At 41.9% G+C, this 21,237-nt stretch overlaps 1 protein-coding gene across 1 annotated transcript; it reads right to left on the reverse strand.

Moving 5' to 3' along the window:
* Nucleotides 1–766: 766 nt before the first annotated feature.
* On the reverse strand, nucleotides 767–19,844 carry LOC141259130 (carboxypeptidase B-like). Its single transcript, XM_073674650.1, has 11 exons — nucleotides 19,747–19,844; nucleotides 19,568–19,643; nucleotides 15,896–16,020; nucleotides 15,163–15,259; nucleotides 14,958–15,059; nucleotides 13,776–13,877; nucleotides 10,397–10,507; nucleotides 10,217–10,307; nucleotides 9,067–9,269; nucleotides 7,307–7,391; nucleotides 767–2,701 (listed from the first exon to the last, which is right to left on the reverse strand). The coding sequence occupies exons 1-11, from the start codon at nucleotides 19,809–19,811 to the stop codon at nucleotides 2,517–2,519; spliced, it is 1,242 nt and encodes a 413-aa protein (XP_073530751.1). The 5' UTR covers nucleotides 19,812–19,844; the 3' UTR covers nucleotides 767–2,516.
* Between the last annotated feature and the right edge of the window lie 1,393 nt (nucleotides 19,845–21,237).

Genomic DNA, 21,237 nt, shown 5'->3' on the forward strand with positions numbered 1-21,237 from the left:
AGCAGGAGATAGCACCTAGTGCCTACTAGCCCCCTCTGGTGGGAGAAGTGTGGTGTTGGATGTGGAGGTAGGGTCCTGACCATCGCAGTGTTCTTACCTCAAAGGAGGAACACTACACCCCATTAAAGAGGTGCAGCATCCCTGTGGCGGTCGAACCCTCAGGGGCGCCACAATAGTTTGTGAGCGCACACGCTATGCGTGTCACTGTCTGCCCGCTCGCCACTATCTCAGCGGCTCCGGAGCATGCACACATAGGATATGAAGCTGGGACATACACCCAAATTCAGTATGCATGCCCAGAAAGCTGAGAATCATTGCGCAAGCGTGGGATATGCTGGGAGACTGCGGTGACGGTGATTGCGGTGAAAAGGCATTTGAATGACCGTGACTGAAAAGCTGGAGATCCCCACCCCTATGACTGAAACAGAAGGTATGTGGGACAATCATCAAATTATAAAAATTTATTTTTTAGGTAAACATGTTAGTGATGCAATGTGCATTACTAACAAGACATTGGGTGCAGTTTAATTGCAAAATAGGACGTGAACAGTTCCCTTTAAGGGTTATCCGTTTTCACCTTTATAAGAGATGTGACTTTTCATTATGTCTGTGATGATAATGAAATACCCATTGAAGAGTAATCACTACAGAACAAAACAAATCAGCCTATGGTAAGACTCAGTAGTCAGAGTGAAAACTGCAATATTTCAGGATTATTATAAAATTTAGGTTTTGACATAAAAAATTTGAAAAAGTGACTAGAAAGTATAATAAATACAGACTTTATTATTGACATGCTGTTCATTTTCTAACAATAAATAATAAAGAAATTGTTAAAAGTAGAAAATTAAGATGCTTTTTTTGATGGATACTCTAAAGAGCACCGGTCAGCACGATACACCCCCAACTGAGGGCATTCGTGTAAAGCTCCTTTAATGCATATTAAATTCACACCTTGCTTGTAGTATTTAATTGGGTCAGCTTTGAGAAATCCATCCTTGATGTTTTAATTGTGAGTGCAGCGGTGCAGGCCCTGCACTTCCAATTCTGCTATGCTCTCTCCCTCTTCCCCACCCTCCACCAGCCTCTGGTCGTTGTTTGACAGGTTACTTCTACCAGTGATCTGCCTTCCTTGTGCAGGTGCAGTCATTACCATTGAGTTTGTTTCATCAGAAGGGGCGACGCTTGACCAATGAGCTTTTAATGGCTTTGTGAGATCAATGGACCTGCTTCTGCAGTCATCAGTATGCCACCTATAATAAGATGCCACCATTATTCCATGTTAGTTTGTGAAATATCTTCACTCCTACATACACCACAATCAACTGGAAGTGGTATTATTGAAAATTGGAACCACTATGAACTCAGCCATAAAGTGACAGACCGAGAGACTATGTACCGAAGTGACAGACCGAGAGACAGAGTGAGGTTGTGCTACCATGAATAAAAGTTGCCATCGCTCTGCTGATTCATTAGCTGCAGAGATCTAAAATTTCTCTGGTATTAACATGGGTACAACTGCTAGGCTTCTGCCCCACCCTGCCTCTTTTTTTCTGCCACTCACTTTGAGCAATCTGCCAAATTTGAATCTCCATCAGAACGTAAGAGCAGTGTTTCTTCAACTGTGTCGGTTTATTGAAGGCTGCAGCTCGTCAGTCAAGTGACATTGTTTGTCAGGTAAATAGTGGGGATGCATTGAACATAAATGTAGATCCACTAATTAACCATAATACTTGCTCTTTTATTCAATCCAGACATGATTTATACTCATTTGTTTCTCATATCCATCTTTACTTTATTATAATTTAAAGAGGACCCGCTAAAAAAAGAGTTAAATACTTCCCTGGTTTCCCCTGATTCTGCATTGCTTTCCTGTTCTGCACTGCATCATTCCATTGCAGAGATATTCACATTTGTTTCTGCTGGAGCACAGTATGTGAAATCTCTGCTTATAGTCCAAACTAGGCATTTCTTTTCTCTGGAACTGTGAGATTTTATCCCTCCCAGAAGCCGCCAATCAAAGCTTGGCAGCTAGTCTAGTAGTCTTAACAGTCTCAGACGTCGCCGAGCTGTGATTGGCAGCATTTGGAATGGAGGGGTGAAAGTGCATGACCCCCAGAGAATACTCTAATGAAATGCCCAGGAGCACTACAAGGAGAGATTTCACATACAGCGCTCCAAAAGAAATAAATGTAAATATCTCTGCAACCGAGTGGCGCAGCACAGAACGGAAAACAACGGCAGAATCAGGGGAGCGTAAGGATTTTTGCAAGGTATGTAACTCATTTTTTTTGAGCAAGTGACAGGTCCTTTTTAAAATTAAATGACATAAAATACAATTGCGTCTCAATTGACATTCTTTAATTTTTATTTTTCCTTATAAGTTGTTTGCATTAATTTTTCCAATTGGTAATTAAAACCAAGAAAGTCAAAAAGAATTACTACGATAATATTTAATACGAATAGATAAAGGATGATCTTCTTTTAGTGGTTTATATTGCAATAGTATACTTCAATTAAGCATTGTTTAGGACATGATTGGCAATGTATTTCACAGCCAGCATAGTTTCTTCACAAGTAGGCTTGATCTGAGATTCTGGGAGAGCAAAGCCATATCTTCCAGTGTCACGCAACTCAAATGTGTAAGAGTATTTTACACCTGTGTCATAAGCCCAATCATCAGATCCTCCAGCAGCCAGGTCTGCAATTCAAAGAGTTAAAAATTATTTAAAAGCATATATGTCACCATGATAGTGGTGGTAATGGGAAGGGGTTGCCTGCTTTAGAAAAGTTTAGGAAGTTTCAAGTAAATAGATGGGGGTCCTCTGTTCAGGACCTTCATCTATTAGAGTCGAAAATGGTTCCAAAGAGTATTTTTTCCTGTAAAGGATCTGTCATGTCCAAAAAAATTGCTCACAAAGCTCATTTTGTAGTGATCACAAGATCCTCCGTCAAAAACCACTGTCCTTTAATTTTTCACCAAGTGACAGGGCATGTGGTTGAGGATGCATTTTTCTCAAGATTTCTCTCATGCATACTAGGCTCCAGGAAGTTTATATCTCTGCCAAGAAACCTGGGTGAGGTATAAGGAATCTAGGAAAGATGGATATTTCTAGGAAAGTATAATTTTGCAAAGCGCTTTATTAATTCTTGTTTTTGGGCCTGTCTTTGTATGGAATGATAGGTAAGTTTTGTAGCCGGGTCTGTCTGTTTGGAAGGATAGGCAAGTTTTGTAGCAGGGTCTGTCTTTCACCTTGAAGCCTGCATTCCTCTGTAAGAGCTCGTGCAGATGACTTTTATTTCGGTCCAAGTCCGATCCGTAAAACCACGGATTGCACTCAGACCAGTGTTATTCAATGAGGCAGTGCACATTTCCATTTTTTTTCCATGTGCCTAGTGGTACGAGGAAAAATAGTCGCAGCATGCATGATTTGCCTCCGATAATTAGACAGCACTCGCCCATTCATGTCTATTGGTCTATGGAGAGCATTGGACCACACTCCGATGACATCTGAGTGTAGTCCGATTTTCTCGGACAGACTGAATGGGGGAGAAGGAGAAACCTTTTTTATTCTCCACATTTGAGAAAAAGGGATCTCACTCAGATCAGACTATGATTAGCCTAATGGGACTGTTTTTCTTGAATGGAGAACATGTGGTCATCTGTACCTGCCCCAACCCTTAGTCAGTTCAGTTATTGGGCTGCTTCATTACTGGATTTAGGAAGGTTTGCAGTGCATGCTATTTAGTTAGGAGGACAAGTGTTTGAAGGGACAGAAGGTGCCTGTTCAAAAGACTGTTTCTGAGAACTGCTAGTGCTAGTCTCTTGTTATTATACAACTTTTATATTTTTTTGGGTTGTTGGTAATAGGCAATATATATAGTCTGGGAAGCTGATGTATTGTTAGTGCTGATCTCAGCAGGGGTCAGTGGCGTACCGCCAATGGCGGCAGGCCACGCGACTGCTTTTGGGCCCGTGAGCCAGGGGGTCCCATAGCAGTCCAGGGGCTGACATACCGCCGCTGGTGCAGCTGCACCGGGGGGCCCGCCGGTGAAGCTTCTATCTGCTCACGGAGGGCAGGGAGCGATCCCTGCAGCTCCGCTGCTGACAGGAGAGAATGGCAGCGAAGCTGCAAAGATCTGTCCTCTGCTTCCTGCCCTCCGCTTCCTCCCTCACACCGGCACGCACTGCTTGATGACGTCATCATGCAGCGCGGGCCTGTGTGAGGGAGGAAGTTGCTGACAACAAGGATGCTGCGACCTGAAGGGGAACGGGCACAGAGGTAAGTGTTTTTTGTTTTTTTTACTGAAACGCTGGGGAGGGGAGGTGGAAGAGAGCAATGTTGGAGATGGTGGGGCTGGGGAGAGCAATAATGGGGCTGATGGGGCTGGGGAGAGCAATAATGGAGCTGATGAGGCTGGGGAGAGCAATGGTGGGGCTGGGGAGAGCAATAATTGGGCTGGGGAGAGCAATGATGGGGCTGGGGAGAGCAATAATGGGGCTGGGGATAGCAGTGATGGGGCTGGGGAGAGCAATAATGGGGCTAATGGGGCTGATGGGGTTAGGGAGAGCAATGATGGGACTGGGGAGAGCAATAATGGGGCTGGGGAGAGCAATGATGGAGCTGGGGAGAGCAATAATGGGGCTGGGGAGAGCAATAATGGGGCTGATGGGGCTGGAGAGAGCAATATTGGAGCTAGGGAGAGCAATGATGGGGCTGGGGAGAGCAATGCTGGGGCTGGGGAGAGCAATGGTGGGGCTGGGGAAAGCAATAATGGGAGTGATGGGGCTGAAGAGAGCAATAATGGAGCTAGGGAGAGCAATGATGGGGCTGGGGAGAGCAATAATAGGGCTGGGGAAAGCAATAATAGGACTGATGGGGCTGGGGAGAGCAATGATGGGGCTGGGGAGATCAATAATAGGGCTGGGGAGAGAAGTGATGGGGCTGGGGAAAGCAATAATGGGACTGATGGGGCTGGGGAGAGCAATGATAGGGCTGGGGAGAGCAATGATGGGGCTGGGGAGAGCAGTGATGGGGCTGGGGAGAGCAATGATGGGGATGGTGAGGATGGGGAGAACAATTATAGGGATGGTGGGGATGGGGAGAGCAATGACGGGTTGCTGGGAGAGAGAAATGATGGAGGTGCTGGGAGGGAGAAATGATGGGGGTGCTGGGAGAGCAATGACGGGGGTTGCTGGGAGAGAGCAATGTTGGGGGTGCAGGTAGAGAGCAATGACGGGGTTGCAGGGAGTGAGCAATGATGGGGATGCTGGGAGAGAGCAATGACAGGGGTGCTGGGAGAGAGCAATGACAGGGGTGTTGGGACAGAGCAATGATGGAGGTGCTGGGAGAGAGCAATGATGGGGGTGCTGGGAGAGAGCAATGATGGGGTGCTGGGAGAGAGCAATGATGGGAGGTGCTGAGAGAGAGCAATGATGGGGGTACTGGGAGAGTGCAATGATGGGAGGTGCTGGGACAGAGCAAAGATGGGGGTACTGGGAGAGATCAATGATGGAGGTGCTGGGAGAGCACAAGAATGGGGGTGCTGGGAGAGAGCAATGATGGGGGTGCTGGGAGAGATCAATGATGGGGTGCTGGGAGAGAGCAATGATGGGGGTGCTGGGAGAGAGCAATGATGGGGGTGTTGGGAGAGAGCAATGATGGAGGTCCTGGGACAGAGCAATGATGGGGGTGCTGGGACAGAGCAATGATAGGGGTGCTTGTATATTTTCCATGTGCACATAGCCTTACAGTTAATTGGGGAGAGTCACAGAGACTGAATAATTTATATTATTGGTCAGTGGTGATTATAATTAATGGGGGGCACAGTGCTGCTTATCACTTTATATTTTGATTACTAAGTGGCTAATAGTATATTAATGAAGGGGGGGGTACATATCTGTATTCAGGGCTGCAGTGTGGGGGAGGCATGTATATATACAATAAATGTGACCTTGTTATTTTTTAGGCTGGAGGATCATCGTGACAAGACGAGACGTGGCTGGGAGATGTCGACATAAAGGTCTGACCAGATGGAGAAGAAGCAGCAGAAACTGACTCTAATCAGATGAGACGTCAGCGGTAAGTGCCTGGATGTAAATATTATTCTGTATCTGCACTGTGTGACTTGGATTGATAATGTTGTCTATAAAATCCCTTTGGCTGCATTCTCACATTTGTGTAATGTCCGTGTGCTGCCAGATTTTTTTTATCGGATGGTCCACGGACTTGTAGAGTTTTATAGATCCATTCACACATCCATGAAAATCACGGATCTGAAAATGAGATCTGTGAGCGTCAGAGAATGTCATTTTCTGATCCGATTTTGAGGATTAGAATAGGACATGCTCAATGCATCTGTAAAACAGGGCAGCACACCGACACTGCACACAGATGCAGGAATGTAACCATATTATGTATAGCATGCTCCCTTAGTATATAGTGTACTCGCTTATTATGTATAGCGCCATCCTTAGTTATATAGTTTTATCTTTTATTATGTATAACACCCTCCCTTATTACCTACCATCCTCTCTAGCTCTAGTTCTCACAGTTGGGGGATCATACTGTTTTGGAGTCAGCATACTTTGCCCTGGGAGTTGAGGTGGGATACAGTAGGGTCATTATACTACGCATGTGGAAGAATTCACCATGGGGGTATCATACTGTGTTTGGGGGATACTTTTGTTGGCATCATACTTTATGGGCAATGAAAGAGGAATCTAGGACGTCAGCAGGAGGAAAATTACTATGTAAAGGCTGGAAAGTTATGAGATCTGCTCTTCTGTGACCCCGACAATTATTTACATATTTTTTGGTGGGGTGGGGGGCCCAATTGCAACTTCTGCTTTGGGGCTCCATCATTCCTATGTACGCCCCTGGCAGGGGTTACTTTGTATTTTGTCCACCAACAATCAAAAATCAGTAGAAACTCTGAGCATAACTTCAGTGCCACTGTCTGACTGCTTTGATCCCATTTTGCCTAATGCTATGCAACTAAGCTTCCACGCTAGATAAATTATGGATTTTCAGATGGAGAGGACATTTAGTACATTATCCAGTGGTGCATGACCAGTTTAATTTTTAGGGTGCTGATATTTGAAGTGGCCACCCTAATGTAATAAATTGTGCATAAGGGTATTCATTTATTTTTCACACAAGCTTACATGTTGTCTAGACCCTTGTCCAAAATTGCAAAACAATTGAGAAGATCCAAATGGTATATAAGATGGGAAATGTTTTAATATAAACTAAAAGTGGGGTGTTGATGAATTTGGAAAAAAACGAACAAAGCAATGACTTACAGATTGTAGTTCCACCAGGACCATAAGTGTATCTGGTTCCATACAGAGCGGTCAATGCGGAAACTGCTCCCTTGGCAACATTGTTCTGCAATACAAAGAGGCACATATCGTATGTGTTAATGGTTTCATTGTGGATATTATTAGGAAACACAATCACTTCACCTAGAACTGCAGGTAAATGTCTGACAGATGTCGAATACATGTGAACCATTTAGGATTACTTGTTTATTTGAAGAAGGTTTATGTATTATCGAATAGTGGATTTAATACAAAACCTGCAATGTTTTTTTTTTTTTACAATAAATCAAAGGAGAAAATAAATAATCAATTTACACAAAGGAAAAGTAAGACTTCATCATGTTCTCTCATTTATGTTTTCAAAAGGCGTGAATTGGTTGTAAAGAAATGCTAATTTAAGCAGCAAAAAAAAATCGCTGCCGCAGTGTACATTGATATACTACTTATGTACAGTCCTAATCACTGCGATAACGAAAATTAGAGCACTATCTTAGGTAGAACTTTTGTATTTGTAATGTCATATCTGTCTAAACATTTGCTTTACTGATATTCTATACCTTGTATTACTTGGCGGCCAGGTGTTTTTTTAAGATTATGTTGTATTTCAAAATACATACAGCATTGCTATATAACTAGTCTATTTCTTAGGTTGAGCCAAGTACTGGTGGTAGTGGTCTACCCCTAAGACTACTGTTTGTGTTGATGAGAAAACATGACGTATGGTTATTTCAGCTTTTGAACATACAGCTCCTCCATACTACCCTGACGAGGTCCCACCGTGATCTTAGAACTGTATGTAAATGAAGGCTTAGGAGTCTCCTTGGGATATATTCAGCTTGGAAGGGTCCAGGAAATGTATCTGTAACCCAGTCTATCCTTCCTTGCTTGAAGTGGCTGACATCTCTGCCTTTCCAAAATTGCGCCAACAATACAGTGAACTGGTGCATGCACACTGGGAACTCCTTATTGCATGCAGAGGTCTCAAAGTTTTTCTGCGCATGTTCCCAGTTTGAATCGGAAGAAGACCTTTGTACATCAACTTTGACTGCTCTGTTTTTACAAGCCCAAGTTGATTCAGAGGAAAAAAATATCTGATGGCAGAAATCCAACTCACGATAAAGTAGAGAAAATTGCTTCTTTACCCAATTGGATAGATCCCTATATCTGCATATATTTGTATTTTGTATACTGTCAGTGTGATCATATACTTACCTACCGCCACCTTCTCTGGGATCCAGTGCCGCTCTGCTCCTCTTCTCAGTGATGTCACCACTCTTCCAGGTCACATTATTCTCTGTGTGACCCGGAAATGGCTTTTACCATGTAAGCCTATAGAACGTCAGAACGAGGTCCCATAAGCTTACATTGTAAAAGTGACTTTCGGCTAACGCAGAGCTCAGGGTGACCTGCATTGCGGTGACATCACTCAGAAGAAAAGCCGAACAGCCCTGGAGCCTGGAGAAGGCGGCGATAGGTGAGTATATTAGCTCACTGACACTACAGTACATATTCATACTGTATACACAGATTTAGGGCTTCTTTAAATCTATCCATACTTTCATCCATTACAAAATCATGGCAGCAAGTTCTATATACAGTTTTGTCAGTAAAATATTTTGTTTGCATCTTAGGAGAAAACTGCTCTACCTTTAACAGTTGACCCCAAAACTGGTATGACAAATCCAATTTCTCTGCAGCAGATTTTTAAATAGACCAAAGATGAAAATCAGTGTCCTGCTCACCAGTTCTGTGTGATCTTTGGCAATAGCATAGCTGTAGGAATAGGGGAAAAGCAACATCTGGGAGTAAGAATGGATGGTCAGGTAAGCCTTGATAGAGGAAAGGTTAGCGCGGACGAAGTTAGCAAGGGCCTTGCTTTCACTCTCAGATTCGGGAGTAGCACCACAATATGTGTCATCGCAGGCTTTTGAAGAAGCTCCAACAGCTTAAAAAGAAAAAGAAAAAAACTTTAAAGATATGAATGCACTATATTTAGGCAGCATGTCTGCAAATGACACTTAGTTTGATATTTTACAGTGTGGGAAAAAAACAGTATTATTACTGAGTGATCTTATTCTTCAGTGTCGCAGAGTGAAGATTCTTGTTTCTCATGCACTTTTTGGATCTTTCCTCCTGACTAGACGGCATTAGTGCAAAGTCAGGAATAGTTCACAAACAATACTGCATGTTACCAGAGGATTATGTCTTAAAAGACACTTCTTAAAGGGAACCTGTCATTAAACTATCTCCACCACCACAATCATGATATTCCTTTCTTTTACCTCTCTGTTAAGGCATGGGGTAAAAAAATTAATTTATAATCTGGCGCATGCAAAATGCTAATTACTACCAGAAAACATATACATTGAACCTAGGTGTACTTGTACTTCATCAACACGCAGCGCATGCGTGAGACGCTAACAGAGTGGCACACTCGGACACTCTGCATTTTAGGGCATGCGCAGTGCACAGTCAAAGTCTATGAAGGTACTTCTGGCTTCACAGAGCATGCCCCGGAGGCTATGAAGCTAGGTGTAAAAGGAAGGAAACACATGATGGTGGCGTAGTGTGAGAAATCTATGTAACAGGTCCTTTTATTGGAAAAGACAAGTACTAAGAAAGCTATATTTTAGGGTACGTTTGGACATCTTAAAGAACCAACTTCTATGTCCTAAAGACTAGAGTCTTGATTATCGTAGAACTTGATACCAAAGTTCTGTTAGCTTGCCCACTGCTATCAATGCATAGAATGAATATCCATTGATTTCAATAGTCTCCTTATCACATTAAGTGATGCTCAACGGCAAAATGTCCACTGTAACGTCTGGGCAGGGGACTGCTATATGTGTATAAAATAGAAGACCTCTTAACGAAAGGAAGGACTGAACTTACTGCACCATCCAGCATTAAAGTTTCTGTTGGGATCAGTTCCAATGCAGGAACTATTTTTGTTAACGGAGCGAGTCTTTCTCCACATACGGTTCTATAGAAAATAATTTCCAAATATATTACATTTCAGGCAGATTACAGTGACTTAAAGTTAGCTCCATTCTTATATGCTTAGTTACTTACTGAGGTCCAGGTGTACACATAGCCGTCAACATTCATGACTGGAAGGACGTAGAAATCCAGATTGTTAAGGAGGTTGGTCAGTTGTGAGTCGACACCATAAGATGCAACAGCCTATAAAGAAAATTAGATAGGCGTTGGCCACTTTATATTTATTTGAATAGATAACCTGGAAACATGATGTTGTGGCACTTGTGGCTCCATCACCAAGGAAATGCCAACTTATTACTCAAAAACTGCAGACACTCTGCTCTACAAATTACAGGTGAGAACATCAACCTTTTCCTATTGAAAAACAGCTTTTCTATGTGCAATGTTTTTCAACTGGCTCTTCATTAATTATCATTTTGAGAATGAAAAAGACGTGCAGTCTGTGAGGAGGGCTTCACTAACAACAAGGATTAGCCTCAAGGATGTGGTGCAGGTGAATATTATTCGTTATGCATTTTATATGTACATGTATAGTATGTGGTGTGCTGAACAGATGTAATACTTTATGGCTGATGCTAAATTTTCACTTATTGTCATCAGATACATAGTGATTACAATATATCCGTAGATATACTTAAAGGGATTTTCTGGTGATAACTAGATGATCGATGGGGGTCTCGATCACTAGAGCCCCCATTGATTGGAAGAACAGGGTACTTTTATCCCAATTAAAATGGAACAGCAGTGTGCGTGCTGAACTGCCGCTCATTCATTCCGTATGTGGCTGCAAATCACTGCACTCAGCTTTTTCTGGTAAACCCATAAAGAATGAATGAAATGCTGGTTGGACACATGCACTGCAGCTCCATTCTAACAGGGATAAAAGTGCACCATCTGGGTTATTCGGCGGTGATCCCACTGAACAATACATTATCTCCCTTCCTTGGGATAGCTAATAACTTGTTTTTACTTGAGAACCCCTTGAAGAAACATGACAATGAGGTGTTATCAATGATTTAGGTTTATATGCATTAAAACTATTTAGAGGTACTATAGTGACCCTACTGTATGTGTTTAATGTGAGCACTCAAAATTATTACTGACAGAGCATCAGGAATGCTAAAATAGAGTGAGAGCTTTGGTGACTATTTCAATCGTCATTTGCTCCCATATATACGACATAAGATACTACGTTTGCTGATATATCATCTTGCGATGTTGGTAATGCGGCTGATGTGATTTTTCTGGACTTTGCAAAGGCATTTGATACTGTACCACATAACAGCCTTATACTGAAGTTACAGAAGCAAGGACTAGGGGAAACTATATGCAGATGGGTAAGGAACTGGCTAAAAGACAGGAAACAAAGTCGTCGTAAATGGTACATTATCTAAATGGGATACAGTTAGTAGTGGGGGCCGCAGGGATCTGTGCTACGACTGATTCTTTTTAATCTCTTTATTAATGACCTTGGGGATGAGATTGAGAGTAAAGTGTCGGTCTTTACTGACGACACCAAACTATGTAGGATATTAAAATCTGATCTTGACATTACAGTATTGCAAATCGATCTTGATAAGATGCCTGAATGGGCAAACACTTGGCAGATGAGGTTTAATGTAGATAAATGTAGAGTAATGCACCTAGGACGGAGTAATCCTATTGCTGCATATACATTAAATGGGAGTATACTCGGGACTACAGAACAAGAGAAGAACTTGGCTATTCTGGTTACAAGTAAGCTGAGCAGCAGTACTCAATGTCAAGCAGCAGCCGCAAAAACAAAGAATATTTTAGGATGTATAAAAAGAGAAATAAAATCCCATGATCCCAACGTATTGTTATTTGTTTATAAATCACTGGTGAGGCCACATCTGGAATATGGGATCCAGTTTTGCTCTCCACATTTTAAAAAGGATATTCAGAACTTAGAGTCAGTTCAAAGAGGGCAACTAGATTATTACAAGGGATGGAAGGACTCCCATATGATGAGAGGTTGGAAAATTGGGCTTGTTTAACTCAGAAAAAAGACACCTCAGATGAGTTTTCATTTACATGTATAAATATATGTGTCGTCAGTGCAAAGGACTGGTACATGAATTATTCCTTCCAAAGACCATACTTAGGACAAGGGGCACTCATTACGGGTGAAAGAAAGGTGATTCCGGCACCTACACAGGAAAGTGTTCTTTACAGTTAGAGCAGTCAGACTGTGGAATGCTCGACCACAAGAAGTAGTAATGGCAGACACTATAACAGCTTTTAAAAAGGGCTGGATGATTTCCTCGATACACATAACATTGTGGGTTATAGATAATTTAGTGACAAAAAGTATAATCTGTAGAGAAAAGTTGAACTTGATGTACATAGGTCTTTTTTCAGCCTATGTAATTGTGGCACCCCAGGTCTGGTCGCCACAGTGGCAGCAATGTCATGTCTGAAAGCAGGTGGGAGGTTCCCTGGTTGGGGACAATTAGCATGCATTACCTCCTGCCTCAGTCCAGGGAGGGGAGAAACCTGCCCTTTATAAACTGTATCTGGGGCGGGGTTAGACAGACAAGTTAGAGAGAAGTTCCAGTGAAGTTGCAGATAGGGACAGGTCAGCAGCAGGCATAGGAGTCCCTGTAGGCAGAGGAGGAACACAAGGCCAGGAGGGGAGCTAGCAGAGTTCGTCCTGGCTAGAGACTTACAAAGCCGGACACTGGAGTCCGAGGCTGTGAGGGTTATAAGCCCAGCAGCAGAAAACCACCACGCAGGGGACTTCAAGTCCTCTGGCCCAAGGAAGCCGGAGGCTCAGCCACACGAGAGGGACCACTACTGCCCCGGAGGGGTGAGAAGTACGGAAGGCCCGAGTCACCAGTCATACGGGTGAGAACAACACAGTACACTCAGAGACGTGGGCTACCACCACACTACAGCGGGATAGCCAAGAAAGAGTGAAGTCAGCACGGTAGGCCTACAAACTCCCCCTGACCAGCGGGATTTCCCAGTTGCTCTCAGACTGACCAGGCCTCCATTGTTAACCTGTTTTCTGGACGGGTCCCTTAATACCACCAACAGTAAAGACCCTGAATTGCAAGACAGACTCCGTGTGGTTACTGCTGCTCCCGCGCACCTTCACCACCAACATCCCTATTTACTGCCCTGAGGCTATCCTCCTCCCGTGGTGAGTTATACTACCCTCAGCTGCACCCACAACACCAGCCTCAGCGGTCTGCCCTGCAGCGGCGGTTCACTCTGACCGCAATCCACGGGTGGCGTAGTCGGACATTTAATCACAAAACCCTATAAATAGACCGCCATTTGGGGTTGACCACCCTGAGCCACGGGACCGGGTCCCCGCCACGCAAGGACTACAACCCCCAGCATCCACAAAAGGACCGGTTCCGGGTATCCCCCCACACACACGGCCCAGGGGGCGCGTCATAATTATGTTACTATGATCACTTACGTCCTTCACAAACCACTGGCAGAAAGCAGGGGAGACCCATTCTCTTGCATGGAATCCACAGTCAATGAAGACTGCCTTCTTGTTTGCTCCACTCTTTCCGACCTTTAAGAATAGAATGCAACAGATATGACTACCAGCATATAGAGGAAATTGAAGTGGCTACATATGCTTAGATAATCTTTTTATGTAAGTAGAGCAGTATCTGATTGTATGAACCTAGTGTATGTGAATCTTTCATCTACCACTATTTTCTATTAGGGTTAATGCTTAATTCCCCCCAGGGTTTGGTTACAACGGCAGAGGGAGCAGAGCACAGTGCAGGACTCTAGCCTTTATGGCACCCAGAGGTAAATATTTTATCATCAAGGGTGCTCCAATGGCAAAAAAATTGGGAAAAAAATACTCTATGTGTATGGGAAGGACATCTTTCATCAGTGGAACATGGAGAAGAAAAACAAAGGGCTGTGATAACACAGTTGCAGAGATATGTCAACAGATGTAGCCTTTCTTAAACTAGCACACAAGAAGGATATCATGATTCAGAAAGTTAACACCTAAAACAACTAAAGCCATTGAATTTGTACAGCTAGTTGTCGACTTTCAGTAATTTTCTGCATCTGGATATCTTTGTCATTTTAAGAAAGACTACATATGTATGTAGATACACACAAACCAATATCTCTGGTACTATATTATCTAGTTGTATGTTTTATTGTGTTATCTCATGAGATAAGTGTTTAAAATAGCAGTATCCCTTTAATGTATACATACAGTAACTATGACAGATGTCTAATGATTGTTGTATCCAATGGAATATATAGCTAAATCTAGGTAAAAGAGATAAAATGGCACTCACTATCCATAAATATAATATATTTATTAAATCTAAATAAAGAAAATAAACTGCAAGGGAGTGTATGGCAGCCGTTTCGCATACAGAGATGCTTCTTCGGGTCACAATGACCTGAAGAAGCATCTTTGCATTCTAAACGGCCATAGTCTACATACATACTGTTTACCTGGACTTATATTGCATTTGCCTATGCTAAGTAGAACACCACGGTGTCCATTTCAGCTATATGGTGAGTCCTGTTTACTGTTGTACTCCCGGTGTTTTGATTGTGCCAAGTGATCTTTTTTTGTCTCACATTAGGCTATATATAGTAGATGGAATTAACTTACCTTCAGCAAATAAAGAGGACGACCCTCATATGAGGTTCCAATCTGAGAACGGGACACCAGACCTGGGTTCTGAGCAGCAATGTTAGCAGACCAAGCGTTGATCTGTAGAGAAAACATTGATTGTTTTTTTTGTACAATGTATTTGTAGATGTAATTAGACATATGATTGTCTATTTTGATTTCATGTTGTGATAGACTTTCTTACTGTGTCAAGATCATTGTACTTCTCATAGCTATGCACAGCACGAATGTTGCTATCACGCTGCTTCACCAGGGCCTCCTCAAGGTCATCAATCATGATCCTGAGAAAAGAAAAACAGATTTAGTTCAGCAAATTCTCAGGAATCAATTCCATAAATTTAAAGGGGTTGTCCACTACTCAGACAACCCCTTCTCGATTGCTATATTCCTCCTTATAAAATAAAGTCTATACTCTTTTTCTGTGACGGCGCCTTTCCAGCAATGTATGTTCCTGGTCATGTGAGACCTGCAGCCAAACAGCGGCTGCTTCATTCTTGATTGCTTTGGACGTTACTGACATTTGGAAAAAGTCAGAGAGTAATAGCAGCTTGCACTCCTTCCGGATGTCAGTTTTGCTCTAAAGAAGCTAGAGTGAAGCGGACACTTATTATCTGCAGGTCTTACTTGATATAGAAACATTATGGGAGCCCAGGGAGAGCCAGTGCCGTCATTGTTGGAACCGCACCAGCACCAAAGGTAAGTATAGGCTGTTTTAAAAGGTGGATTGTAGAGATTGAGAAGGAGTTGTCCGAGTAGTGGACAACCCCCTTTAAATACTACATTTTACCTTCTATCTTAGATTGGGAAAGGAGGAATATTAAAAGGCTATTGATTTACATTAAAGATCTCACTCAATTAATTATGTATTATCAATAAATGGAATTTGAGAAAGGGTCAACTCAGAAAAATCAACTTACTCAAAGGGAATTTTACTTTGTTGAAGGAGAGCCTGAACATCAAAGGCCACTTGACTTTCAGCTCGGAAGTCAACACGTTTGCCTGGTTCTACAAGCTCAATAGAGTCTGGAACCCAGAAGTCAAGCTGGAATAGAAAAAAAAGGATAATTGATGTACAACTCCAAAGTTTATTTGGCATGGATTTAAATGTTAATTTATACTATATGTTACAATAAAATATGCAATTTATTGTGATGATACATGTCAAATACACTGCCAAGATGCTGGCAACCAGTGCAGCCATTCCATATAGTTACCTTTTTTTTCCCCTGTGTTATACATGCTTTGTTTGGTTTTCTATATGGGTTTGTAGCACATATTTGCACTGGGTGGTTGATGTCCACTCGTTATGTTTTTCTAGTACTTACTGGCATCACCACTGAGGCTGTCCAGTGTTCACATGCCACTATGGCACATCTTTGATCCAATAATATAAAAAATGGCACTTCCCTGTGAGTACAGCAGTAAAGCTTTGGAGGTTTCCTGTAGGCTTTACTTAGAGAATGGGGAGATAACAAACCCTGTGACCACTGAAGACAATTTCTGGTGGCATTGGATCATTGCAGTTGTCATGTGCCATTATGGCATTGTCATTGCACAAGCTGGAAAGGAGATGCGGAAGTGGTGGTATATATCGAGGTATCTTTCCCTATGTTAAAGTTTCTTCTCAATGTGATCATTCTCTATTGTGTCCCAGCTGATCTTTGAGCATTAACACCACAATCCAAGTTTCTTTTATTCATACGAAATGTGAAGGCTGCAGCCATGGCTGCAGCAATAAGTGACGCCTCCTCCAGATGTTGATGCCCTGAGGGAAGTAATTAAAGTGTGCCTAACACCAGTCTGTGGCTGACATTTTCATTTAAGTGAATAGTTGGCAGTCACAAACATATTATTTTTCTAAATAACACATCAAAAATGCAGAGGAGTGCCCATAATGCAACCTGAAATGACCCAACTTTCTAGCAAAGGTCTCATCTGAAATTGCGGGTTGTGGCATCTCTGCATACAGAGTGGGATCCCACAACCCTACAAAGCCCTCCTTACTGTGAAAATGCAAGATATTGTGTATTTTCATAAAATATCATGATTTAACTAAATTAGTGTAACCACATCCTTTTTTAAGCTGTCAAGTCTTAAAAGTCTACAATCACTTTATGTGACTGCAGACTTCTGACTCCTCACAGTGTGTGCACCGTGCGCTGTCAGGATATTCCAGTGTCTGCAGCGAGAGCAACATGCATACTCATGCACACTCAGACTGGACACACGTGGCCCCCAAACCAACTTCAGAGCTGTGATATGTCTATTATGTGGCATAACGCACAACTCTTGGACCCTGATGCAAAATCTCTTCTAGGGCTCCTAAATTATCATGTGCGCTTTTTAGTTCTGATGGCATACTACGTACCAAAGGGGCTACTGGGCTCTGTCATGCACCATGGAATAAATGTGACTGCAACGTCTGCACCTCTAATGCTTACTTTCTGAGGACATTTGCTTGTTCTCAGTGCAACTCATAGTGTATTTTAAAGAAGAGTAAACCTAGACACTACCGATCACTCACCGGTAGAAGTCTAAACTAAGAAATATTCAAGACTCTTCAGACTTAAAATGATTATTTCTGTTAGTGAATTGTGAAGAATTACCATTTTATTAATTATGAAAAGTGATAAAGTCAGTAAAGTAGTGCATTACATGTCTAATGTGTACAGATCTGGTAGTACAGGAGAGGATGTTCCTTGGTATTCTCTTCTTCTTTCTAGGACAGTGACTTACTCCTATGCTGAGATACTGTAATTAAGAACTGCCTTTTAGTCAATCTCTGTACTTCATTTATACCTAGCTGAATTTAATTGTATATAGACCACTGGAAATTAAGTCAGAAAGTGCTAATTATATGGGGGGTCAATGGAAACAGTCAAACCCTGAATTAAAGCGACAATGCATGACTTCAATGTTCCTTGGTGTTTGTTGTTTCTGATGTACAAGGACGGAGATGCTTGAAGTTTGATTTAGAATACAGATTAAAGGGAAATTCATTATACATGACAATGAAAGCATGAAGGTTAAAATAATAGCGTTCATTCTTAAAAGTAAGATTCAACTTCATAATGGCAAATTTCCAGGTGTTAAAGGGAATCGATTAAAAGTACCGAATATGTACACTAATACACATACACACAGCTAAAATCAAGGTAAGATCTTCTCTACTGCTAAATCTTTGGAGAGATGGAAGGTTCTGTCTTTGGAGAATGGAGTTTTATTGCCAAGGGTCCATGGAAAAGCATTAAAGTATTAGCTCTTTTCTGGAAGGAATGAAAACTATGTTGATAGTGTTAGCTCTTAGGGATAGACACACTGTAAGTCAATGTCTGACACTTAGAATAGCCTTGGATCATGATTATGGAGAGATATTAGCTAAGACAGACAGCTGTTTCGAGTACCTACATCTCAATAGTGCAGAGCAAGGTTTGGGTGGCTGAATGAGATCTAATGGTAAAACTATTTTTCTACGTGTATCACTGAGCCTGTTCTGTAGGTCTAAGGTAATGGGTATAGGAGGTGAAGAGCCGCCTAAAAAGACATTTAAGAGTTGGAGTACATTTGTAGACTACAAAATGACTAAATCAATGCCCTGATTTAAAATGTCTTTACTACATGGCTGAACAGATAATAATTCAGTAGTTGACTAGGGAACAACATGCACTTTCCTTTATTGCTACAGCAGACTAATAAATTACTGATTATCCATCTGAGAGATATCATACTGAACTTTAGGGATTGAGAAAACTAGTGTTGCATTCTGAAATCCTGGCTTGGGAAACAAAGGTGCCTGTCCTATCACTGATGGTCTCCACTGTGTAAACCTATACCTCTTTTTATCAGGAGAGGCTAAGTTTTGCACCATAATGATTTCAGCTTTGAAGAACTACAGTGGTCCCAAAAAATGTATGCACCCTTCATAAGTGGTTATTTATGCCCTTTTCAAAAACCTGAATTGAATTATGGTGGCCATATGTACCATTACTGTATGTGGTCTCTAAAGATGTATGCAGTCACATTATTGCTAGATCCCCATATGGCCATCAGTAGAGTTAATGAAATTGAAATGTCATGTTGAGCAATCCCTGTGGACACCGTAACTAAAGTTGTTAATGCAGTAATTCGCCGGAATAAGAAGTGTCTGGAAGTTAATGGTGACCAAATTTTTCATGTTGATGTATGTATACATTTTTTTTTGGACCATTCTGTTTTGTCATGCGTAATGCCCGTCTATCCATTCCATCTCTTTGTAAATCATTCATCTTATATGATATGACTAGCAACATTGATAATATGGCTGATGGCAGTCTATACGTCTATAGATAGCCTGAGTTTCTCTCAAGTTTCTCCTATATGTATGGACAGCTATGATCAGACCATTTTTTTGGCAGTCCTTTAATTTACCCATGAGTGGTAAATCTGATCTTTTCGTAAAGCTAAAGTTAGAGATCATGAAGCAAACACAAATTAGTTATGAATTTTAAAGATCACTGCAGAAATGTACATACTGTATTTTATCCAAACAATATACTGAATGAAGCAATGAACACGACACACCAGATATTTCTGATTTGAGATGAACATACCTTTGCGTAATTAGCTAATGTTTTGATGAATTCTACATCCTTGTAGGTTTGTGGAGTTACCCGGAAAACTTTCTCCCTGTAAGTAATAGGTAATAAATGTTAATGTAAAAATGTTAACGTTAAAACCATTCTCCATATTTTTTTTATATAACATAGCTCATGTTAAATACGACACTTACCCTTGAAAGCCTCTGGGTTCAGCGGACATGGCCGCAATACTCACAAGGATGAGTATGGTCCACATGGTGATGAAGGTAATGGTGTTCAGCTTGGTTTCCCATTTATATACGCTGCCCAGGCTGTTTATCTAGTTCCTGATTTGCAGAGAGAAGTTTCACGCCCATTGATCTGTCTCGTGTATGATTGATTATAGCACTGGCCTTGTTGTATTTACCCAATACCTTGTTTTTGTGCACCTGTGTATTAATATTTCATGGCCACTGTGTGGAAATTCATGGCAAATCCATTGGACAGAGAATGCATACTGATTTTTAGCTTTCCTGAAATTGAGAATTGGTTTCTGAGTAAAACATTTGAAATCTTTTCATTCATGAATGTTTATTATAGAGCAGCTCTTGGGTTTACTTTCCCTAGTACATTGACTTTTACCACATGTTTAGTATAGGTTAACATGGGAAAATTGCATTGTTTTGCTCAATAATTATTTTTTTAACCTAAATTAGCATATTGTTAGAAATTATAGTTCCGAAATTATATTAATTAATTTTTTTTAATTTAGAAAGTTTAGACCTGATATTGGTAATCAAACATCCTCTATAGTGAGTCGAAATAAGTTTCATAAGATGCGATAATTATCGTTTTCACAAAAAATACAAGTTTTTAAGGGGAAGGTGCCACGATTTTTAATTTTGTATTAATAATTATTGATTATATAATCAATTACTTTTAATACAAAATTAAATGTACCACTTTAATAGTTTTTTATTTATACATTTTTATTTCAGCCACTGGGGGCTGCCATTTTCATTTGGTGGAGGTGTAAGTGTCTGAGCAGGACACTTACACCCTCACTTATGGCAGCCCGTAGGCATAGGACCGTACAGTCGAACATGACCCTATGTTTAACAGAGGCCGCTCCTTCTGCTTCTAGCTGCTACCTTGGCATGCCCCCTGGCCTGTCCAGGAAACAGCTGTAGGAGGAGATAGCGGCCATTTTAGTGTAGCCCACACAGTCAGTGTGGGTTTCATTTTCCCCTGTCATCGCACGTACTTCTCAGTGCGTGCAATGACAGTCAGGAGCAGCCAGCCGGCGGCGACAGTGGTCCTGGGCGGCAGCGGTGGCGGAGGCGGTCCCAGGTGGCAGAGGTCCGGGGGAGTATGTGCTGTGGCCCGCGGTGATCTCACTCTGTCAGTATTACACTACAGTCTGCTATCACCGCCGACCTGTTCAGGGCAAAGCAGGGAGAACATCCATCTGCTGTGCCCTGAACACACTGAACAGGATTCAGCGCTGCGTGAGAGCACAGAGAAGGTAAGTACAAGAATTTTTTTTTTCTATTTATTGAATATATGAAGCCATACACATTGGGAGGAGGATGATCATGGTGGCCATACATGCCAGGAGGAGGATGATGGAGGCCATACACGCCGGGAGGAGGATGATGGGGCCATACATGTCGGGAGGAGGATGATGGTGGCCATACATGCTG

The sequence above is a fragment of the Phyllobates terribilis genome, unplaced genomic scaffold (genome assembly GCF_046119375.1).
Source record: "Phyllobates terribilis strain yellow unplaced genomic scaffold, ASM4611937v1 Scaffold_3__8_contigs__length_932513732, whole genome shotgun sequence".
Lineage (NCBI taxonomy): Eukaryota > Metazoa > Chordata > Amphibia > Anura > Dendrobatidae > Phyllobates > Phyllobates terribilis.